This window comes from Mobula birostris, chromosome 6 (assembly GCF_030028105.1).
Source record: "Mobula birostris isolate sMobBir1 chromosome 6, sMobBir1.hap1, whole genome shotgun sequence".
Taxonomy (NCBI): domain Eukaryota; kingdom Metazoa; phylum Chordata; class Chondrichthyes; order Myliobatiformes; family Myliobatidae; genus Mobula; species Mobula birostris.
In genome coordinates, this window is record NC_092375.1 from 121,300,589 (window position 1) to 121,325,668 (window position 25,080).

General features: G+C 47.5%; 1 protein-coding gene across 5 annotated transcripts in view; it reads left to right on the forward strand.

The window, feature by feature from the left end:
- The window catches only part of map3k13 (mitogen-activated protein kinase kinase kinase 13), a 200,642-nt gene that overhangs the window by 162,618 nt on the left and 12,944 nt on the right, over window positions 1-25,080 (forward strand). For all 5 annotated transcript variants that reach the window (XM_072261192.1, XM_072261194.1, XM_072261191.1 and 2 more), the window contains 3 exons: window positions 430-567; window positions 5,913-6,597; window positions 20,833-20,903. In XM_072261192.1, coding sequence (XP_072117293.1) covers window positions 430-567; window positions 5,913-6,597; window positions 20,833-20,903 — 894 coding nt within the window. The remainder of the gene's footprint in view (window positions 1-429; window positions 568-5,912; window positions 6,598-20,832; window positions 20,904-25,080) is intronic.

The following is a 25,080-nucleotide window of genomic DNA, read 5'->3' on the forward strand; positions in this document are numbered from 1 at the left end:
CTTTTCTATGTTATTTATCCCAAAACATGGTTATCCTCATCTCCTCCCCCCTTCCCCCACCGTCCTTTCAACCTGACTTGAAGTGTTCCTCATCTCGGAACCAGGTGGGTGACTTCATCATAATCTACTCCATGTAGGTTTCATAGAGTCATAGAGCACGACAGTGTAAAAACAGACCTTTCAACCCATCCAGTCCCTGCTGGCCTGGTCTTCTGCCTAGTCCTCTCTCCCTGCACCTCCATACCTCCCTCATCCAAGTACCTATTTAAACTTCTAAACGTAACAATTGAAACCGCATCTACCGCTTCCGTTGGAGGCTCGGAGTTTGATTCCCTGTGCTGTCAGGAGTTTGTACGTTCTCCCTGCTTCCCCCCGGGTACTCTGGTTTCCTCTTTCAGAAGACCCTGAAAATCTTTTGTTGCCCCGCAGACGTGAGCAAGCTGTGGAGAAGAAGTACCCCGGGACGTACAAGCGGCACCTGGTCAGGCCAATAATTCGCACTAACGCTGTCGAGAAGCTGATCAAGAAGAAGGCATCAAACCACAAGCCTGGGGCCCAGGGGAAACGGTGAGTGAGGGATTGGATGAGGCCGTTCAGTGGGACAGCCACGCCACGGGGCTGAGACAGTGTTGGAAGGTTCTGTTTCAATGGGACCGTTGTCATTAATCCTGTTCTTCAGCACAGCTGCGAGCACATTACTGACACCCATTAGAAAGACACACAAAGTACTGGAGGAACTCAGCAAGTCAGGCCGCACTAATGGAGGTCGCCATTTTGGACCAAGACACTCCCATCAGGAAGGGGCCAACCTGATGGCATGAACACCAATCTCTCCAACTTCTGGTAATTTGTTCCCCCCCCTTCTCTTTTTCCATTCCCCATTCTATTCTCTCTCTGTTTCTTCTTCTCATCTCCTCACCTGCCTATTACATCCCTTTGGTTCCCCTCCTCCTTCCTTTTCTCCCATAGTCAATTGTCCTCCTATCAGATTCCTCCTCCTTCAGCCCTCTACCTCTTCAACCTATCACCCCCTTACTTCATTCACCAGCCACCTAAGCTTCCTGCTCACCTGGTTTTGCCTATCACTTTTCCAGCTTGGACTCCTTTCCCTCCCCCCACATTATTATTCCTTATTCCCTTCCCATCCTTCCAGTACAGATGAAGATGTCAGCCTGAAACCTTGACTGTTTATCACGATCGATGCTGCCTGACCTGCTGAGTTCTTCCAGTACTTTGTGTGTGTGTTGCTCAAGATTTCCAGCATCTGCAGAATCTCCTGCATTCAGAAACCCATTGCCCCCCTGTCAAGTCCACCAAGGCAGTCTCCAGGTTGATCTGTTGTAGACTGACAAAGCTCTTGGCAGCTGTCAGAACACAGTGGTCCTCTGCTCTGCCCACTAACCCTGCAGGAGTTTGACTGGTCACTGTTCCTTGTTGATTGCCCAGCAGACAATGGGCAGTGCTAGAATTAGCCCTGTGTTTTATGTGACAGAATGTTCGAGGTAACTTGAGACCAGATGGAAACAATGAGAATTCCTGCTTGTCTTGGCATGAAGGGCTGACGTAGAACTTAGAACAGTACAGCACGAGAACAGTCTGTCTGGTTCTCTGTGTCTCTGCTGATCATACCAGTCTAACTAATCCTTTCTGCCTGCACATGATCCATATCATAACACTATAAAATAGAGGAGCAGAATTAGGCCAATCGGTCCATTGAATCTGTGCCACCAGTCCATCATGGCTGATTTATTATCAATCTCACCCGCCTTCTGCCCGTAACCTCTGCCGCCCTTACCTATCAACCTGCACTTTAAATATATCCAATGATTTGACCTCCAGAGACACTTCCCACTATAGGAAGTTCCCCTCCGTTCCCTGCGTGTTCTTGTATCTGTCTAACATACTTTAAACACCCCATCGTATCTGCTTCCTTCCCCCCCCCCCACCCCAGCACCCATTTCCAGGCATCAACCATTTTCAGAGGGAAGAAAATCTTGCCCTGCTCAATTCATTTAAACTTTCCCCTCCTCACATTAAACCGCTGCCCATTTGTACCCTGGGAAAATAAGATTTTTCTATCCTATTCATACTTCCCATAATTTTAGCATTTTCCTATTGGGTTTCTTCTCAGTCTCTGGTGCTCGACAGCAAGGGTTCTCTACCATGGACCTGTACCATTAAGCAAGGGGTCCTTGGACCTCAGGTTGGGAACCTCTGCTCTAGGGGAAATCATCTTGAGTTTATCCAACCTCTCCTTACAGCTCATATCCTCTAATCCAAGCAGCAACCTCTTCTGCATGCCCTTGTCAAAGCTTCCACATCCTTCCTGTCGACCGAGATACCTCTGTTGTGCAATACTCCCTACCATACTGTGTAACTTCCCACCCCGACATCCTACTTGGGTTCATTATTCCCACCAATCCCATGAGATTCCCTACGTCCTGGCCATGAAGGTCGCTGTTAGATGCCACATATCCTGAGGGCTATTGAAATTAAAAAGCATTACAGCCTAATTATTCTGTTACCTGGTGGTCAGACTGCCCTGTTGTTCCACAGCCTGACAGAGTGCTCAGGATCTAACCCAAGGTCTCATCAATGCCGCTTGGGGTCAGACTAATTAGATGGAAAGGCCACTGAGTGCTCAGCCTTTGATTTACTACTGTAACTTCCGCTGAGTTTCTGGTCAAGTTACCAAGGGTTGCCCCCCCCAACATACTGTGTGGTTCAAATTTTCACTTGTGTCAGTGGTAAGGAAGGCAAATACAATGTTAGCATTCATTTCAAGAGGATAGAATATAAAGGCAAGGATGTAATGCTGAGACGTTATAAGGCATTATAAGGGCTGTGTGTCAGACATGGCTATAAGCAGCAGTCATGTCATCTGCAGACATTCTCTGAAGATTCAGCGATAGTTGGGTGTATAAAGGGAGGACGGGAAGATGAATGCAGGACCCTGGTAGAGGACTTTGTCAATGGTGCAAGCTGAATCATCTGCAGCTCAACATTAGTAAGACAAAGGAGATGGTGATGGACTTCAGGAAGACCTGCACTGCTCCCTGTTACTGTTGATGTGGTGAGGACATACAAGTACCTGGGGTGCACCTGGATGACAGACTTGAGTGGAGCACCAATGCAGAGGCTGTGTACAAGAAGGGCCAGAGTCATCTCTACTTCCTGAGGAGACTGGTGTCCTTTGGAGTATGCAGGCCTCTCCTTTACATGTTCAACCAGTCTGTTGTCGCCAGTACAATCTTCTCTGTGGTGGTGTGCTGGGGCAATGACATCAACACGGGTGATGCCAACAGGCTCAGTAAACTGATTACAAAGGCTGTCTCTGTTATAGAAGTCAAACTGGTCACACTGGCGTCTGTGATAGAACAAAGGACCCTACGGAAAATGCTGGCAATTCCGGACAATGTTTCTCACCCTCTGCATGCCACCTTGGCTGAACAGAGGAGCAATTTTAGTAATGGACTAAGACAACTGCACTGCTCCAAAGAACACTATACGAGGTCGTTCTTACCCTTGGCTATTAGGCCCTATAAGAGTCAGCCTATAGCCAGGGAAGTGATGGCCCCCTCCTGTTAGACTGTTGAGGCAACTTATTTTTTATTCTTTCTTACTTCTCTTCTAATATTTGTATATTTGTGCACTTGTAATGCTGGCATGACACTGTAATTTCCTTTGGGACCAATAAAGTGTCTATCATCGTTATCAGTCGGACCACACTTGGAGTACTGTGAGCAGTTTTGGGCTCCCTGTCTAAGAAAGGATGTGCTGGCATTGGAGAGGGCCCAGATGAGGTTCATATCAATGATCCCAGGAATGAAAGGGTTGGCGTATGAGGAACGTTTGATGGCTCTGGTCCTGTACTTTCTGGAATATGGAAAAATGAGGAGGAGAGGGGATCCCATTGAAACCCAAATATTGAATATTGAAAGGCCTAGGTAGTGGATGTGGAGAGGATAGTTCCTGTAGCGGGGGTCTAGGATCAGAGGGCACAGCCTCAGAATACAAGGATGTCCCTTTAGAACAGAGATGAGGAAGAGTTTCTTTAGCCGGCGGATGGTGAATCTGTGGAATTCATTGTCATAGATAGCTGTGGAGGCTAAGTCATTGAGTATATTTAAAGTAGAGATTGATAGATTGTTATTAGTAGGGAGAAGGCAGCACTGAGGGATAATAAATCAACCTTATGATGAAATGCCAGAGCAGAATCGATGGGCTGAATAGCCTCATTTTGCTCCTTTGTCTTATGGTCTTACGCTATCACAGCCTCATCCGTACCCACCTTTGAGTTTTGTAGCACCAGCTAAAATGTGCTACTGCTGGGGCTCTATTAGGCACTGGTCAGGCCCCAGTGGGTACATTCTGAGCATCTATGGGAAAATGTGTTGTCCGTGGAGGGGTCCAGAGAAGGTTTACAAGAATGAGCCCAGCATTAAAAAGCATAACATGAGGAACATTTGATGTTACCGGGCCAGTACTCGATGGGTTCAGTAGGATGAAGGGGAATATCATTGCTATGCTGGGTATACTGCAGGCCTGGATAGAGTGGATGTAGAGAGGGTATTTCCATTGGTGGCAGAGTCTAGAAACGGAAGGCACAGCCTCGGAATGGCGGGATGCCCCGGTTATTATTAGTATTAACTGCATTAATTTACATTTTCGGTTTCGAGATGCAGCATGGTAACGAGCCCACCTGGCCCAGAGAGCACGCGCGCCCAGTTACACCCGTGCAGCCAATTAGCCCACTAACCCGTACGTCTTCCAAGTGTGGGAGGAAACCAGAGCACCCGGAGGAAACCCATGCGGTTACAGACTGCTGCGGGGAACGTATCTGGGGGTCTGGCATTGTAACAGTGTTACACCAGCTCTATACTGCCATGCCATTCTGCATCTATTACTGTTTCGCCTTGCTTTGCCTCGGTGCACTGTGTGATGGTGTGGTCTGTACCAACAGCCTTTTCACTGTACTTTGGGGACGTGCGGCAGTCATAAGCCCATAAGCTAACTTCTAATCATGAATCAATTCCAGTTCCACCATCCCCAGTTGGAACGTTGCTCTACAACTGACCCAGGCTGTTACTGTCTGCATAAAAATCCAGAGGGAACACCAGTGTGCGTCATGGTAGCATAGCGTCAGCATAACCCTGCCACAGTACCGGCAACCAGGTTCACTTCCTGCCACTGTCTGTAAGGAGTTTGTACGTTCTCCCCGTGGCCATGTGGGTTTCCTCCGGGTGCTCACAGATTTCTCGCCCGTCCTGATCAGTCACTTGAGAGTAACTGGGTGGCGTGGGCTTGTTACTGTACTTTTTCTTTTTCAATCTTTCTATTAGTTTCATAAAGATATAAACCTAACATTGTAGTAGTACAAAGTTATTGGGAATACATTATTATAATTAACATGAGTAATTATAAAGCCCAGTAATATTTAAATGATAAAACTCCCAATCATATAGGATACAAATGAATAATATAAAACAAAGAAAAATATCTTTAAAAAAGCATGAAAAAGGAAAAAAAAATAACCCCCCCCCCCCCAAAAAAACTAATCTAAACAGAATTGATCAACTAAACTAAAAAAAAAGACCTGGGCTGTTTTTTAACATCGTAAAAAATGGGAGAAAAGAAACCTTAGTGTCGACAACTCCGTTCCACTCAACCAACATTACAGAGAAGTAAAATAATTTGGAAATGGTCAAATTACATCATGTGAAAATGCTGAGTAAATGGCCTCCAAGTCTTTTTGAATTTAATGGAGGGGTCGTAGGCTTGTTACCGTACCATGTCTCTAAATAAATAAACCCCAGTCTGACTGACACATCCTCGAGGGGCTCCTTGTGTTCAGCCTGCAGCCACTCGCACCCTGTGCCGGTGTTAACCCCCTCTTCTTGTGTCTCCCACAGGCCCGACCTCCTGAGGTCAGACGGCATCGTGCCAAGCGTAGAAGTTGGCCCGACTCACACGCCCACCCCCGGCAGCCCCAAGGTGTCCACCCCGCCGGGGAAGACGAGGTACCGCGGCAAGCAGCGACACCGGCGGGCCAACAGCAAGGGCAGCCACCAGGAGCTGGCGGGCTTCCTGCGGGCCATCGCGGGCCCGGAGCACTGCGTCCTGCAGCACCAGCACCGCCTGGGCGACGCGGCCAGCTGCGTGCACAGCCTCAAGTACTTCGGCCCAGCGGCTGTCCTCAGGAGCCCTCACACCGATCGCCTGCAGCTGAGGCTGTCCGGCTCCAGCCCCGACCTCATCTCCACCACGCTGACGGCCGGCTGCCGCAGGCGGGGATCGGAGAGCGGCCAGGTCACGGACTGTGGGCACGGAGCTGCCGGTCAGGGTGCCGACTGTCGGGAGCACAAGGGTGGCGTGAAGGCTGAGAGACCACCCAGCGGGTACAAGCCGGCCCCCGGTCTCTCCCAGACTGCGGCGCACCACCCCGCAGTGCATTACAAGAACCCCAGGCTCCCAGAAAACAACAGGCCTTCGGAGGAGAGGCAGGCAGACAGCTCCAAAGCAGGATCGTCCCTGAGCACTCCTCAGCAGCACACCACACCCACACTACCTCGTAAGCCGAGAGCCCCCAGAAAGGAGGTAAGAACATGCTGGGCGGTTTTTAGTTCTTCTGGGTCGCGGCCGGTTTATTGCTGATAGCTGCTGGAAAAACGTCTGACAATGTACCATCTAATTATCAGAATTAGCCCCCCGGTGGACTAAAACGCCACACTGCTGGGCACAAGGAATTAGGCAGGGAGTGTGTTGGGAAGTTAAGTGGAAGGAAGGAGTTTAGTGCCAGCGATACACTGGATGCTGGAGAAACTCGGCAGGTCAGGTGCTTCTGTGGAGGGAAGTGGGCCAGCAGCATTTTGAGTGGAGACTCTTCATCTAAAGGGAAAGGTAGAGGGGAAATGGCCAGTGTCAAGGGGTGGAGGGAAAGACTGGGGCAAGAGCCAGGGACGGTGGATCCAGCTGAGGAGGGGCGGATAGGCAGGCGAGAGGAGATCGTGACAGAGGCTGGGAGGTGTCAAAGGGCCGCAGACGATGGTTCTGATGGGGATCGCGGGTGGAGCATTGGGGTAGAGGGGTGGGGAGGGCAGATGGGAGTTGTGCCAGGGGAATGGGCAGATGATGGAGAGGGTGGAGAAGTGGGATGGGTGTGGGAGGAGCTGGGTAGATCAGGAAGGGGGAGCAGTTTACCAGAAGAAGGAGAATTCAATCTTCATGCTGTCGGGCTGTAGACTGCTAGTCCTCTCCCTCTTCCCCAAGGCCGCTGTTAGGGTTGCCTTGTTTTATTCCTGTGCATTAATGCCCATACCTGGCTGTCAAAAGCAGTGTCACAAAACTGAAAGGTTATTTCAGAATGTGTTTAGCAACGAAGAGTGTTGAGCCAGACTCCTACGATGCCAGATGCCAGATGCCAGATATAGGCATTCTGGTGGCAAGTGAACTCAACAAGGAAAGCAGAAAGATTTATGGCTGGGAGACTGCATTAGGCCTGAGAAGTGATTCACTTCTGTAAGATGACGGGCAGGCAGTGTAAGCCAAATAGTATCATTCGAAAGAGGGTGGAGGAAAAGAGATGAGGATGTGTGCCCAAGCTTTGGACACTGAGACCATAAGTTGGGAAGGCATGCAAGAACAGCCTTATGAATGAAAGTGTAGAATACGACACAAGTTATTCAAGCCTTTTTAAAGCACTGGTTAGGGTGGAGTATTGTGACTAATTGTGGGTCCCTGCTTGAGCAAACAAGGCTTTAAAACAATTTAGCAATCATTTTGAGAGGACTAGAATATAAAAGCAAGGATGTAATGCTGAGGCTTCATAAGACATTGGTCAGGCTACACTTGTAGAATTGGGCACGTTATCTAAGAAAGAATGTGTTGGCATCAGAGAGGTGGTTCACAAGAACAATTCCGGGAATGAAAGGGTTAACATATGTGGTGCGTTTGATGGCTCTGGGCCTGTGGTAGCTGGAGCTTAGAAGAACTGGGGGGTGAGGAAGGGGGATCTCATTCAAAACTATTGAATTTGAAAGGCCGAGACAAAGTGAATGTAGAGAGAATACTTCCAATGGTGGAGGGAGTCAAGAAACAGAGGGCGCCACCTTAGAATAGAGGATGTCCCTTTAGAACAGAGATGAGAAAGAATTTCTTTAGAAGAGGCTGGTGAACCTTTGGAATCCATTGCCACAGACAGCTGTGGAGGCCAAGTCATTGAGTATATTTAAAGGAGAGGCTGATAGTTTCTGGATTAATAAGGGCACCAAAGACAGGAGAATAGTAAGGGAGATAGTAAATCAGGCATGATGGAATGGCCAAACAGACTTAGTGGGCCGAGTGGCCTCATTCAGCTTCTAGGTCTTATGGTCTAAAAGTGATATCTGTTGGTACCAGGAGAATCAGGATAAATATCGCTGTGGGGTCAGCAATGTCCATGTAGAAGGTCAGAACAAGTTTGTCTTAACATTTTCCCCAAAAGGATGGCAGTTCTGACAGAGCAATACACACCCCCTCCACAGTTACGCACTGACACCCTCACCCATACACTGATGACTGGGCTGTGGTCCAGGGTTACCTGACTGGGTGATGGTGGGTGCCATTGCAAAGCTCCACCCAACGAGCTCTTCAAATGCCCAAAGTCATTGTCAAGTTTATTACCATATGCACAAGTACATAATCCTCACAGGTGCGATGAAAAACTTACCGCAGCATCACATCACATCAGAGTCACAACATTCACAAGACAAGCATAAATTACGCCAGTGATTATAAATCCCCAGCTGCCATGTTCTTGAGGGATTCTGACCACTACTTAACCTCTGTTCTGTTGGATACCACATTCAAACATATATTTAGGAAGAAATCATTTAACCACTTCACTCTGCTCCTCCGTTTTGTGAGAAAGTCCATGATTTTTATCTCAACCCATGTTTATTTCCCATTCTCCCACACTTTTTTACAACAGCATTTATCAGTACTACACTTTACGGTTCTGACAACTCAGGACAGTAAGATTCAGTGGGTGAAATTATCTGATAAGTCTGAGGCTAAATTCCTTTTTCCTGTTTGTTGATGGAGATGGTGGCACTTAAGAAATCAGACAGCATGGAAACAGGCCCTTTGGGGTCAAACAACATGGAACCAGGCTGTTTGAGTTCATACGACATGCAAACAGGCCCTTTGGTGTCATACAATATGGAAATGGGACCTTTGGAGTCAGACAGCTTCAAAACAGCCCTTCAGAGTTGTACAACATGGAAACAAGCCCTTTGGGGACAAACAACTTGGAATCAGGCCCTTTGGGGTCAAACAACATGGAAACAGGCCCTTTGGGGTCAAACAACACGGAAACAAGCCCTTTAGTGTGGGCACGTGGCCAAGTGGTTAAGGCATTGGACTAGCGACCTGAAGGTCGTGAGTTCGAGCCCCAGGCGAGGCAACGTGTGTTGTGTCCTTGAGCAAGGCACTTAATCACACATTGTTTTGCGACGACACTGGTGCCAAGGTGTATGGGTCCTTATGCTCTTCCATTGGACAACATTGGTGTCATGGAGAGGGGAGACTTGCAGCATGGGCAACTGCTGGTCTTCCATACAACCTTGCCCAGGCCTGCGTCCTGGAGAGTGAAGACTTTCCAGGTGCAGATCCATGGTCTTGCAAGACTGACGGATGCCTAAGAGTCAAAGAACATGGAAACAGGCCCTTTGGAGTCAAACAACATGGAAACAGGCCTTTTGGGGTCATGGAAACAGGCCCTTGGGGTCAAACAACATGCAAACAGGCCCTTTGGTGTCATACAACATGGAAACAGGTCCTTTGGAGTCATACAACATGGAAACAGCCCCTTTGGGGTCATACAACATGGAAACAGGCTCTTTGGGGTCATACAACACGGAAACAGGCCCTTTGGGGTCATACAACACGGAAACAAGCCCTTTGGGGTCATACAACATGGAAACAGGCCTTTTGGGGTCTAACAACACGGAAACAGGCCCTTTGGGGTCAAACAACATGGAAACAGGTCCTTTGGAGTCATACAACATGGAAAGAGCCCCTTTGGGGTCATACAACATGGAAACAGGCTCTTTGGGGTCATACAACATGGAAACAGCCCCTTTGGGGTCATACAACATGGAAACAGGCCCTTTGGGGTCAAACAACACAGAAACAGGCCCTTTGGGGTCAAACAACATGGAAAGAGGACCTTTGGAGTCAAACAACATGGAAACAGACCCTTTGGGGTCAAACAGTATGGAAACAGGCCCTTTGGGGTCAAACAACATGGAAACAGGCCCTTTGGGGTCAAACAACATGGAAACAGGTCCTTTGGAGTCATACAACATGGAAAGAGCCCCTTTGGGGTCATACAACATGGAAACAGGCTCTTTGGGGTCATACAACATGGAAACAGCCCCTTTGGGGTCATACAACATGGAAACAGGCCCTTTGGGGTCAAACAACACAGAAACAGGCCCTTTGGGGTCAAACAACATGGAAAGAGGACCTTTGGAGTCAAACAACATGGAAACAGACCCTTTGGGGTCAAACAGTATGGAAACAGGCCCTTTGGGGTCAAACAACATGGAAACAGGCCCTTTGGGGTCAAACAACACAGAAATAGGCCCTTTAGTGTGGGCACGTGGCCAAGTGGTTAAGGCATTGGACTAGCGACCTGAAGGTCGTGAGTTCAAGCCCCAGCCGAGGCAACATGTGTTGTGTCCTTGAACAAGGCACTTAATCACACATTGCTCTGTGACGACTTGGTGCCAAGCTGTATGTCCTAATGCCCTTCCCTTGAACAACATTGGTGTCGTGGAGAGGGGAGACTTGCAGCATGGACAACTGCTGGTCTTCCATACAACCTTGCCCAGGCCCGCATCCTGGAGAGTGAAGGCCTTCCAGGTGCAGATCCATGGTCTCGCAAGACTAACGGATGCCTAAGGGTCAAACAACATGGAAACAGGCCCTTTTGGGTCAAACAACATGGAAACAGGCCCTTTGGGGTCAAACAACATAGAAACAGGCCCTTTGGAGCCAAACAGCTTGGAAACGGGCCCTGTGGGGTTATACAACATGGAAACAGGCCCTTTGGAGTCAAACAACATGGAAACAGGCCTTTTGGGGTCATGGAAACAGGCCCTTGGGGTCAAACAACATGGAAACAGGACCTTTGGGGTCAAACAGCATGGAAACGGGCCCTGTGGGGTTATACAACATGGAAACAGGCCCTTTGGAGTCAAACAACATGGAAACAGGCCTTTTGGGGTCATGGAAACAGGCCCTTGGAGTCAAACAACATGGAAACAGGACCTTTGGGGTCAAACAACATGGAAACATGCCATTTGGAGTCAAACAGCATGGAAACAGGCCATTTGGAGCCAAACAACTTGGAATCAGGCCCTTTAGAGTCACAACATTGAAACAGGCCCTTTGGGGTCAAACAACATGGAAACAGGCCCTTTGGGGTCATGCAACATGGAAACAGGCCCTTTGGGGTCAAAGAGCATCTAAACAGGCCCTTTGGAGTCAAACAGCATGGAAACAGGCTCTTTGGGGTCATACAACATGGAAACAGCCCCTTTGGGGGTCAAACAGCTTCAAAACAGGCCCTTTGGGGTCATACAACATGGAAACAGGCCCTTTGGGGTCAAAGAGCATCTAAACAGGCCCTTTGGAGTCAAACAGCATGGAAACAGGCTCTTTGGGGTCATGCAACATGGAAACAGGCCCTTTGGGGTCAAAGAGCATGGAAACAGGCCCTTTGGGGTCAAACAACATGGAAACACGACTTTTGGGCTCATGCAACATGGAAACAGCCCCTTTGGGGGTCAAACAGCTTCGAAACAGGCCCTTTGGGGTCATACAACATGGAAACAGGCCCTTTAGGGTCAAATAACATGGGAACAGGCCCTTTGGAGTCAAACAGCATGGAAACAGGCCCTTTGGGGTGAAACAGCTTTGAAACAGTCCCTTTGGGGTCAAACAGCATGGAAACAGGCTCTTTGGGGTCAAACAGCATGGAAACAGGCCTTTTGGGGTCAAACAGCTTCGAAACAGGCTCTTTGGGGTCAAACAGCATGGAAACAGGCTGTTTGGGTTCATACAACATGGAAACAGGCCCTTTGGGGTCAACAGCTTCCAAACAGGCCCTTTGGAGTCAAACAGCATGGAAACAGGCTCTTTGGGGTCATACAACATGGAAACAGCCCCTTTGGGGGTCAAACAGCTTCGAAACAGGCCCTTTGGGGTCATACAACATGGAAACAGGCCCTTTAGGGTCAAATAACATGGGAACAGGCCCTTTGGAGTCAAACAGCATGGAAACAGGCCCTTTGGGGTGAAACAGCTTTGAAACAGTCCCTTTGGGGTCAAACAGCATGGAAACAGGCTCTTTGGGGTCAAACAGCATGGAAACAGGCCTTTTGGGGTCAAACAGCTTCGAAACAGACTCTTTGGGGTCAAACAGCATGGAAACAGGCTGTTTGGGTTCATACAACATGGAAACAGGCCCTTTGGGGTCAACAGCTTCCAAACAGGCCCTTTGGAGTCAAACAACACGGAAACAGGCCCTTTGGGGTCAAACAGTGTGGTAAAAGACCCTTTGGCTCTCTAAGTGCATGCTGACTGTCAAGCACCCCTTTACGCTGTAGTCAGTTTATTGATATTAGTCACACACATAGAAAAAGAGAGGAACATTCTTGATCAAGACAGAAGGACAGACGGAGGCAAAGGGAGATGATAAGAGATGGTGAGGAGAGGGAGAGAAAGAAAGGAGAGACAGGGACAAAGATACAGGCTTGAATATTGCAGACAGTATTTGAGAGCTAAACTTAGAGGGTAGAACAAGTTTGTTGACCGTTTTCCCAAGTGCCTCTCACCATACACTGATTAGTGGAGCTGGTTAGGGTGTTCTTTCAGATTTATAGTCCAACTTTGTCAGCTGTCTGGATCACTGTGATGTAGAGTTGTGATGTCAGAATGGCTCTGGTCAGGAAGAGACATAGCTGTGAGACTGGTCAGTGAGCACCGGGTGTTTGATGTGGTCAGAGCCTAGAGCCACACTTCAGACCACATGTAAGATTGTGAGAGGTTGAGGAGGTTGACGTTTGTGAGGAGGCTCCAAGGAGGGAAGAATATTCAAGAGAGTTTGCCAGCTCCCTGGATACCAACTTCATCCTTTGCTATCCTTAAATGGGCTGAGAAGGAGGAGTTAAAATTTAAACATGCCGCCTATTAAGCTGGGAGAAAGAGAAACAAATAAAAGGCAATTAGATCCCGTCAGAATTCACCCCCTCTTGCACACATACACACTGTAAATATCAGGGCTTTGTATTACTGAGTGGAGAAACGTCTTGTCCGTCACATGTATAGGAACAAGTGATGAAAGCTTAGCATCATAACTGAGAGGGGGTAAACAGAGGGAGGGGAGCTGTGAACACGAGGGGTTGGAAATGGCCTGATATCAATGTTATTATATGACGCATTCCTTCCATATCCCATGAATCATTCTCGGACAAGGATTTGGATAGTCCCGATCCGTGTCAGGTTGGGATTGGTTTAATATTGCTTTGCGTGTATCACTTGATATAACGTTACACTCTGCTCACCGCACTGACTGCTGATGAGGTCACCTGGAGGGCCGGCTTTTCAGCAGGGCACTCATCCAGCTGTTGACTCCACGTCGCCTGCTAATTGTGAGAGGGACACGTCTCGGCAAGGCAGTTTGCCATGTCTCTCTGAATGAGCATCATGTAACAGCCCAGCCTCGGCAGAGGTCCAGAGGCTCACAGAACTATCTCCGGTGACGGGGTCGCTACTATAATTGGGAGGGAAGAGTGGCATTAACACCAGCTCAGACCTGGGAGCCCCGGCAGTCTGCCGTAGGCTTCGTGCACCCAGAGCACAGGTCTGACACCGCAGAAGTAAATTCCATCTATATCACACCTTCAATCTAACGTAGAGAGGGGAAAAAATCAGAGTAGCATCCTCACCAAACACATTGAACTAATTGTGATATCAAGCCAACGAGTTGAAGAGAGGTTCTAAGGAGATACATACAAGAGGTAGAGGTTCAGAGCTGGATCTTTTCATTCTCCTTTACACTCGTGTGTGGAAGAATGATAATAAACAATCTTGAGTCTTTAGTGGGGAGATGGAAGCGCACAGGGTGAGGAATGAACAGAGCCGTGAGAGTTAGAATCAACAGTACAGGGCAAGGCCCCTTGGCCCATCACGTTTGTGCCAAATTATACCAAATTTCTTCTGTTTGTACATGATACATATCCCTCCTTCCCTGCATATTCATGCGTCTTAACAGCCTCTTAAGTATCTCCGTCTTACTTGCTTTTACCACCAACCCAAACAGCCCGTTCCAGACATCAGCTCTCTGTATGGGGGAAAAACATTGCCCTGCACGTTTCCTTTTAAACTTGCCTCCTTTCACCTCAAATGCATGTCCTCTTGTACTTGGCATCTCAACCCCGAGATAAAAGTTCTGACTGTTAACTCTATCTGTGCCTCTCATAATTTTATAAACTTCTGTCAAATCCGCCCTCAACCTCCAGCACCCCAGAGAAAACAGCGCAAACTTGCCCAGCCCCACTCACCATGCCGCATATACCCTCTAATCCAGGCAGCATCCTGGTAATCTGATAAACGAGGTTCAGGAACAATTAGAAACCATAGAAACTACAGCACAGAAACAGGCCTTTTGGCCCTTCTTGGCTGTGCCGAACCATTTTCTGCCTAGTCCCACTGACCTGCACACGGACCATAACCCTCCATACACCTCCCATCCATGTATCTGTCCAATTTATTCTTAAATGTTAAAAAAGAACCCGCACTTACCACCTCGTCTGGCAGCTCATTCCATACTCCCACCGCTCTCTGTGTGAAGAAGCCCCCCCTAATGTTCCCTTTAAACTTTTCCCCCCTCACCCTTAACCCATGTCCTCTGGTTTTTTTCTCCCCTTGCCTCAATGGAAAAAGCCTGCTTGCATTCACTCTATCTATACCCATCATAATTTTATATACCTCTATCAAATCTCCCCTCATTCTTCTACGCTCCAGGGACTGAAGTCCTAACCTATTCAACCTTTCTCTGTAACTGAGTTTCTCAAGTCCCGGCAACATCCTTGTAAACCTTCTCTGCACTCTTTCAACCTTATTTATATCCTTCCTGTAATTTGGTGACCAAAACTGAACACAATACTCCAGATTCGGCCTCACCAATGCCTTATACAACCTCATCATAACATTCCAGCTCTTATACTCAATACTTTGATTAATAAAGGCCAATGTACCAAAAGCTCTCTTTACGACCCTATCTACCTGTGACGCCACTTTTAGGGAATTTTGTATCTGTATTCCCAGATCCCTCTGTTCCACTGCACTCCTCAGTGCCTTATCATTAACCCTGTATGTTCTACGTTGGTTTGTCCTTCCAACGTGCAATACCTCACACTTGTCAGTATTAAACTCCATCTGCCATTTTTCAGCCCATTTTTCCAGCTGGTCCAAGTCCCCCTGCAGGCTCTGAAAACCTTCCTCACTGTCTACTACACCTCCAATCTTTGTATCATCAGCAAACTTGCTGATCCAATTTACCACATTATCATCCAGATCATTGATATAGATGACAAATAACAATGGACCCAGCACTGATCCCTGTGGCACACCACTAGTCACAGGCCTCCACTCAGAGAAGCAATTCTCTACCACCACTCTCTGGCTTACTCCATCGAGCCAATGTCTAATCCAATTTACCACCTCTCCATGTATACCTAGCGACTGAATTTTCCTAACTAACCTCCCATGCGGGACCTTGTCAAAGGCCTTACTGAAGTCCATGTAGACAATATCCACTGCCTTCCCTTCATCCACTTTCCTGGTAACCTCCTCAAAAAACTCCAATAGATTGGTCAAATATGACCTACCACGCACAAAGCCATGTTGACTCTCCCTAATAAGTCCCAGTCTATCCAAATGCTTGTAGATTCTGTCTCTTAGTACTCCTTCCAATAACTTACCTACTACCGACGTTAAACTTACTGGCCTATAATTTCCCGGATTACTTTTCGATCCTTTTTTAAACAACGGAACAACATGAGCCACTCTCCAATCCTCCAGCACCTCACCCGTAGACAGCGACAATTTAAATATTTCAGCCAGGGCCCCCGCAATTTCAACACTAGTCTCCTTCAAGGTCCGAGGGAACACCCTATCAGGTCCTGGGGATTTATCCACTTTAATTTTCCTCAAGACAGCAAGGACCTCCTCCTTTTCGATCTGTACAGTTTCCATGATCTCACTACTTGTTTCCCTTAATTCCATAGACTTCATGTCAGCTTCCTTAGTAAATACAGACGCAAAAAACCTATTTAAGACCTCCCCCATTTCCTTTGGTTCCGCACATAGCCGACCACTCTGATGTTCAAGTGGACCAATTTTATCCCTTACAATCCTTTTGCTCTTAATATACCTGTAAAAGCTCTTTGGATTATCCTTCACTTTGACTGCCAAGGCAACCTCATGTCTTCTTTTAGCCCTCCTGATTTCTTTCTTAAGTATTTTCTTGCACTTCTTATACTCCTCAAGCACCTTATTTACTCCCTGCTTCCTATACATGTCCTCTTCTTCTCTATCAGAGTTGCAATATCTCTTGAGAACCAAGGTTCCTTATTCCTATTCACCTTGCCTTTAATCCTGACAGGAACATACAAATTCTGCACTCTCAAAATTTCTGCTTTGAAGGCTTCCCACCTACCGATCACATCCATGCCAGAGAACAACCTGTCCCAATCCACGCTTTTTAGATCCTTTCTCATTTCTTCAAATTTGGCCTTCTTCCAGTTAAGAACCTCAACCCTAGGACCAGATCTATCCTTGTCCATGATCAAGTTTAACTAATGGTGTTATGATCACTGGAACCAAAGTGCTCCCCTACACAGACTTCTGTCACTTGTCCTAACTCGTTTCCTAACAGGAGATCCAATATTGCATCCCCTCTAGTTGGTCCTTCCTGAACACATTTTACAAACTCTAAATCATCTAGACCCCTAACAGTGTGGGAAACCCAATCAATATATGGAAAATTAAAATCCCCTACCACCACAACTTTGTTTTCTGCAGTTGCCTGCTATCTCTACAGATTTGCACTTCCAATTCTCTTTGACTATTGGGTGATCTGTAATACAATCCCACTAATGTGGCCATACCTTTCCTGTTTCTCAGCTCCACCCACAAGGACTCAGTAGACAAGCCCTCTAATCTGTCCTGCCTGAGCACTGCTGTAATATTTTCCCTAACAAGCAATGCCACTCCCCCACCTTTCATTCCTCTGCCTCGATCACATCTGAAACATCGGGACCCTGGAATATTAAGCTGCCAGTCCTGCCCCTCCTGTAGCCAAGATTCACTAATTGCTACAACGTCATAATTCCACGTGTCAATCCACGCCCTCAACTCATCCGCCTTCCCCGCAATACTCCTAGCATTGAAATATATACACCTCGGAAGATTTTTACCACCACTCACAACCTTTCTATTAGTGGATTTGCTTGAACTTTTATTTTCACCCCAGCCACACTGTCAGCTCTGGTACTGTGGTTCCCATCCCCTTGCAAATCTAGTTTAAAGCCCCCCCAATAGCATTAACAAACCTCCCTGAAAGGATATTGGTCCCCCTGTAGTTCAAGTGTAACCCGTCTCTCTTGTACAGGTCCCACCTGCCCCAGAAGAGGTCCCAATTATCCTGAAATCTGAAACCCTGCTCCCTACACCAGTTCCTCAGCCACTTGTTCATCCTACAGAGCACCCTATTCCTACCCTCACTGGCATGTAGCACAGGTAGCAATCCTGAGATTACCACCCTCGAGGTCCTGCTTTTCAACTTCCTACCAAGCTGTCTGTACTCACTCTCCAGGACCTCCTCACTTTTCCTTGCTATGTTATTGGTACCGATGTGCACCACGACATCTAGCTGATCAGCCTCCCACTTCAGAATGTCATGCAATCGATCAGAGACATCCTTGACCCTGGCACCTGGGAGGCAACAAACCATCCTGGATTCTCTGTCACGACCACTGAACCTCCTATCTGTACCTCTAACTATCGAGTCCCCTATCACTACCGCTGTCCTCTTTTTCCAGCCTCCCTTCTGCACTGCAGAGCCAGAGATCCGGCTACTGCAGCTTGTCCCAGGTAAGTCATCCCCCCCCAACAGATCCAATGCGGTATACTTGTTGTTGAGGGGAATGGCCACAGGGGAACCCTGCTCTGCCTGCCCTTTCCCCTTCCCTCGCCTGACAGTGACCCAATTTCCTGTCCTCTGCTCCTTTGGCGTAACTACCTCCCTGTATCTATATAAATACGATCTATAATCTCCTCATTCTCCCGAATGACCCACAGGTCATCCAGCTCCTGCTCCGGTTCCCTAATTACTACCCTTCGACCATCAGGCTCTTGAACCAGGTGGATGACCTCATTCAGCTGAATTGATTCTACGGCCTGTGGACTCACTTTTAAAGTCTCTACAACTCATGTTCTCAGTATTAATTTTAATTGTTTTTTCTCCCCCACGGCTTCAGAATAGAAGGATGTGACTTTAAAATAGAGATAAGGAGGAATTTCATTAGCCAGAGGGTGGTGAATCTGTGGAAATCATTGCCACGGTGGCTGTGGAGGCCAAGTCCTTGAATTGGAGATTGTTAGGTTCTTGATTTGTAAGGACGACAAAGATTATGGGGAGAAGGCAAGAGAATGGGTTGAGAGAGATAGTATGTCAGCCATGATGGAATGGCTGAGCAGAATCAAAGGGCTGAATGGCCTTATTTTGCTCCTATATCCCATGATCTGCTCCAGATTATCCACATACCACTCCCTATAACTACCTTCCACAATCGTCTGCTTGGTGAATACATAGTTCATATAGGATCTAGCCCACATCCCTGGTCTCCACGCCCAGATTGCTCTTTGGTCTCCAAGGGGGTCCACTCTTTTCCCGTCTGCCTCTAGCTCCTGAATGACTTGTCAGAAGGATGTTTCTAAATGCCCGAGCTTTGATGGCCCAGGAATTCCTATGAGATGGTGAGGAGACTGGATTGTTTCAAGGGGGTTTGAGAACATCCCTGAATCTTTCTCCTGACAACCTCAGAGATTTGAGAGTCGAGTTCCCGTTTCACGATTTGGGTGCTGAGCGTGTGAAAGATGTGGACTGTCCATCGGAGGTGACGGGTGTGACTGGAGATACTGGCCTGGAAGTGTGTGCTATTTGGATGGTGAAACTGATGGCTTTGTGGACAAGTTGGTGGATGATATGAACAAAGGTGGAGGGGCAGGTAGCTTTGAGAAAGTAGAGAGGCTACAGAAGGACTTAGACAGATTAAGTGAAAGGGCAAAGAAGTGACAGATGGAATACAGTGTCCGGAAATGTATGGTCATGCACTTTGGTATAAGAAATAAAAGAGTAGACTATTTTCTAAATAAAATTCAAAAATCTGAGGTGCAAAGGGACCTGGGAGTCCTTGAGCAGGATTACTTAAAGGTTAACTTGCAGGTTGAGTCAGTGGTGAGGAAGGCAGATGCGATGTTAGCATTCATTTCAAGAGGATTAGAATATAAAACAAGGATGTAATGTTGAGGCTTTATAAAGCACTGGTGAGGCCTCACTTGGAGTATTGTGAGCAGTTTTGAGCCCCTTATCTAATAAAGGATGTACTGGTGTTGGAGAGGGTTCAAAGGAGGCTCATGAAAATGATTCCAGGATTAAATGGCTTGTCATGTGAGGAGCATTTAATGGCTCTGGGCCTCTACTCACTGGAATTCAGAAAAGTGAGGGGTGACCTCATTGAAGCCTCTCAAATGTTGAAAGGCCTTGATAGAGTAGATGAGGAGAGGATGTTTCCCGTGATGGGGGAGTCTAAGACCAGAAGACACAGCTTCAGAATAGAGGGGCATTCTTTCAGAACAGAAATGAGGAATTTCTTGAGCCAGAGACTGGTGAGTCTATGGAATTTGTTGCCACAGGCAGCTGTGGAGGCCAAGTCTTTTAAGTATATTTAAGGCAGAGGTTGATAGATTCTTGATTGGTCAGGGCATGAAGGGATATGGGGAGAAGACAAGAGATTGGGGCTGAGAAGGAAATTGGATCAGCCATGATGAAATGGTGGAGCAGACTCAATGGGCCATTCCGCTGCTATATCTTATGGTTCATTTACCCCACTGATGGATTTTGTGAGTTTGATGGAACAAATTCTTATTAAATTCTCCCAAGGTGGGGAGAACTCAGGTTAGACACAAAGAGAACCTCCCATTGTACTGCCCCTTTACACATTCCCAAGGCAGGGACAACATTGATTAGATATGGAGTGAATCTCCCTCCACACTGTCACATCACACACTCCCCAGGTCAGGGACAATATGATGAGTAACAGTGGAAAAAGTTCCCTCTGCACTATCACACACAACTAAAGTAGAGAGAGAGCACAGGTTAGACACAGAGTGAAACTCCCTCTACAGTGTCCCATCACACTCCCAGATAGGACAGGACAGGCTTCTAACATTGAATTAGCCAGAACTTCAGCACAATACTAATTCCATCCTAAGGGACTTTTTAAGTATGACTAGTCATGAATGAGGTTTAGTATTAATCTCTGGACCAGTGTTGGCTTGGTACTGGGTTGAGGCTGAGGCAAATGAGTACCTGAACTTGCCTGACTTTGACAGCAAACCAAGCCAGTCAGGTCGATAAAAGTCTCTAAATGAAGAAACTTGTGGCTTCAGTGTATGTGGTGTACCGAACACACTGGCATTGTTTTCTGTTGGTCACAGAATGGAGACGAGTCTTCAGAGGAGGAAGAGGGAGAAGTGGACAGCGAGGTGGAGTTCCCTCGCAGGCAGAGGTAAGAGATGAAATCTAGCTGTCCCAAGCAGACTGGGACGCCCTCCTTTCCCAGTGTCCTGCAGGGAGTCTGGAGTGCATGTTCAACCCGCAGCGGCTACTCATTGATTAGGCCAGGACTCTGGAGAAGGAGCTGGGGGACCCTCCTGGACCCTCCTTGAACTGCTGCCCTACTTCTGGCGAAGAGTTCTTGCAGTGCTGCTGGAGGGGGAGATCCAGCAATGAGGAAACGCAGAGATCTATTTCCAAATTAGAATGGTGAATGCTTTGTAGCGGAGATTGCAGCTGATCTTTAGATTTAGAGAAACAGCATGGTCTGACGAGCCTGCGTGCCCAGTTATACCCCATATGACCAATGGTGGACATCGGAATCTGGGGGGTTTACTTCACTGTCCCCTAAACCATTTCACCCCTGACCGAAGTAATGCTTTTTTTTTACCATCGGTCAAAGGAATGTGTTTAGAGGGGCGCACCAGGTGTCATTTGGTGGGCTGCTTTGCGTGGATGCAACAAAGCTTCCTGTCTTGTGGTCTAATTGAATTGTTGCTCCTCCTGTGGCTCCAGAAGGAAGTCCGATGAGACCAGTCTATGGGAGATCTGACCACACAGGGACCTGGTGCTTCTGCACCTCAGGAAGGACAGGGGACAGCCGCCAACACAGTGCTGCTCATTCCGAAATCTCATGGTTGACACCCAGATGGTTCTAATACAATGTTCAAATCAGAGCAGGGAAAGGCTGAATGGATAACGGACTACTTGTATAAACATTGCCACTCATTAACAGCCATAACTAAATGGAACGAAGAGACCTCCTGCTCCCTTCCACAAGCAAAGTATTTTGCTGTGTCATTATTTTGTGTCTCAGTATCTTGTTGAAAAGTAGCAGTGGAATAATCTTTACCATGTCATAAGCATGGGAAATAGAAAGAGGAGAAGGCCATTTGGCCTCTGATTGCTATTCTGCTGTTCAACAACAATGGGGCTGAAACTTTACCTCGGCACCACCTCCCTGCATCGTATGCCCGGACCACACCCCCCCCCCCCAATGTCTACCAATCTACGGATCTCCATCTTTGAGTTTATTCCATGAGTCGAGGTTCACCACCTTCTGTATCGAAGTGAGTATTTCTCCTCATCTGTCTGAGTTAATTTGACACTGATCCCCCACACCACCCCAGTCAGATGAAACATCATCCCGACGAAGGTACTTACACCACCTTCAACAGGATCCTACCACCAAACACATCCTTACCCCCCCCCCCACCCCCTGCTTTCTGCAGGGATCGCTCCCTCCTTGTCCATTCGTCTCGCCATACTGATCTCATCTCCACCCCGGCAATTAGACCTGCAAGCAGCACAAGTGGTACACCTGCTCCCTCACTATCATTCAGGACCCCAAACAGTCCTTCCAGATGAGGTGACACTTCGCCTGCGAGTCTGTCAGGGTCATCTGCCATATCTGATGTTCCTAGTGTGGCCGCCTCTACGTTGGTGAGACATGGTGTAGGTTGGGGGGGGGGGGGGGCTGCTTTGTTGAACATCTTCACTTGTCCGCAACGAGCAGGATTTTTCAGTGGCCAACCATTTTAATTCACTCCCATCCTGACATGTCAGCGCATGACCCCCTTGTGGTACATCGTGGTTAGCAGATGGTATTGCAGATCAGGGTTCAATTCCTACCACTGACCGTGAGGAAGTTCGTATGTTCTCCCCTTGACTAGGTGGGTTTTCTCAGGGTGCTCTGCTGTCCTGTCGTAATCCAAAGGTGTCTGGGTTAGGGTTAGTGAGTTGTAGGGACACTATATCGGTGCAGGAAGTGTGGTGACACTGCCCCGCACAATCTCTGCTGATTTGATTTAAGGCAAACGATGCATCTCACTGCATGTTTCCATGTACATGTGACAAATAAAGCTAATCTTTCTTTCAATCTTCAATGTCTGCTCCTGGTGCTCAAGTTTAAAATGATCCTTCTACCCTGCCTTCTACTGTACTACCCGGGCAGTTACTGTCTTCATCAGCAAACAATCAGCAGCATCTGTGTGGAGGGCAAACTGCATCAGGACTGAGAGTTGAGACAGGAGATGGCCGACATACAGAGGGGTAGTGGTGAGATAGAAGTCTGAGATGATCGGTGGACTGAGGATGTGTGTCAGATGACCGACAGGTGTTGCCAGGTAGGGGAGAGGGGGCGGATTTGGGTGACAGTGGGAAGGAAGGTATGATAGATGCAGACGAAAGTATGGAGAAGCAGATGGAACAAGATGAGGAGAGGAAGGGTGAATGCTGTGGACAAATGTTGGAAGGAGATGAGCAAGAACACCAAGAGCTTGACATCGGTGGTTGGGAAATTGTTGGAGTCGATTGTCAAGGATGAGGTTACAGAGTACCTGGAGGCATATGACAAGACAGGCAGAATTCAGCATGGTTTCCTTAAAGGAAAATCCTGCCTGACAAACCTATTGCAACTTTTTGAGGAAATTACAAGTAGGCTAGACAAGGGAGATGCACTGGATGTTGTATATTTGTATTTTCAGAAGGCCTTTGACAGGGTGCTTAACAAGATAAGAGCCCATGGAATTACGGGAAAGTTACATACGTGGATAGAGCGTTGGCTAATTGGCAGGAAACAGAGTGGGAATAAAGGGATCCTATTCTGGTTGGCTGCCGGTTACCAGTGGTGTTCCACAGGGGTTCGTGTTGGGGCCGCTTCTTTTTACATTGTACGTCAATGATTTGGATTATGGAATAGATGGCTTTGTGGCTAAGTTTGCTGATGATACAAAGATAGGTGGAGGGGCTGGTAGTGCTGAGGAAACAGAGAGACTTGGATAGATTGGGAGAATGGGCAAAGAAGTGGCAAATGAAATACAATGTTGGAAAGTGTATGGTTATGCACTTTGGCAGAATAAATAAATGGGCAGACTACTTAAATGGGGAGAGAATTCAAAGTTCTGAGGTGCAATGGGACTTGGGAGTCCTCGTGCAGGATACCCTTAAGGTTAACCTCCAGGTTGAGTCAGTAATGAAGAAAGCGAATGCAATGTTGGCATTCATTTCTAGAGGAATAGAGTATAGGAGCAGGGATGTGATGTTGAGGCTCTATAAGGTGCTGGTGAGACCACACTTGGAGTACTTCAGGCAGTTTTGGGCTCCTTATTTAAGAAAGGATGTGCTGACGTTGGAGAGGGTTCAGAGAAGATTCACTAGAATAATTCTGGGAATGAGAGGGTTAACATATGAGGAACGTTTGTCCGCTCTTGGACTGTATTCCTTGGAGTTTAGAAGAATGAGGGGGGACCTCATAGAAACATTTCGAATGTTGAAAGGCATGGACAGAGTGGATGTGGCAAAATTGTTTCCCATGGTGGGGGAGTCTAGTATGAGAGGGTATGACTTAAGGATTGAAGGGTGCTCATTCAGAATAGAGATGCGAAGAAATTTTTTTAGCCAGAGGGTGGTGAATCTATGGAATTTGTTTCCACGGGCGGGGTGGAGGCCAAGTCAGTGGGTGTATTTAAAGCAGAGATTGATAGGTATTTGAGTAGCCAGGGCATCAAAGGTTGTGGTGAGAAGGCGGGGGAGTGGGACTAAATGGGAGAATGGATCAGCTCATGATAAAATGGCGGAGCAGACTCGATGGGCCGAATGGCCGACTTCTGCTCCTTTGTTTTATGGTGTTACGGTCTTAAGAGCTCCCAGTGCTGGACTGTGATAGGTGAGGATGGGAACCATTGGGAAGAGGTGAATGGCAAATGGTACAAAGACCAGACAGTGAGTGTGGTGGGAGATGGGGGAGCCTCTCTGTGCAATGGGTGGATGAAACCAAGAGGAAGAGGGGGAATGACAATAGGTGATGTGGGCTGAGGTAGCGGATGAGGTTGAGGCAAAGGGGACTAAAATGGGAATTGTGGTTGGAAGGGGAGAAAAAAGGGGTGGGGAATAACCCTCTGGAGGTCAATCCCACTAAATTAAAATCTCCCTTCTGCACTCTCAGTCCTGATGCAGTGTTTCAACTTAAAACATTAATAATTCCATTCCACAAGAGATTCTGCAGATGCTGGAAATCTTGTGGCTACCCATTTCAATTTGACTTCGCATTCCCATGGAGACGTGTCTGTCCATGGCCTCCTCTACCATCATGATTAGGCCAAATTCAGAATGGAGGAGTAACTCTTCAT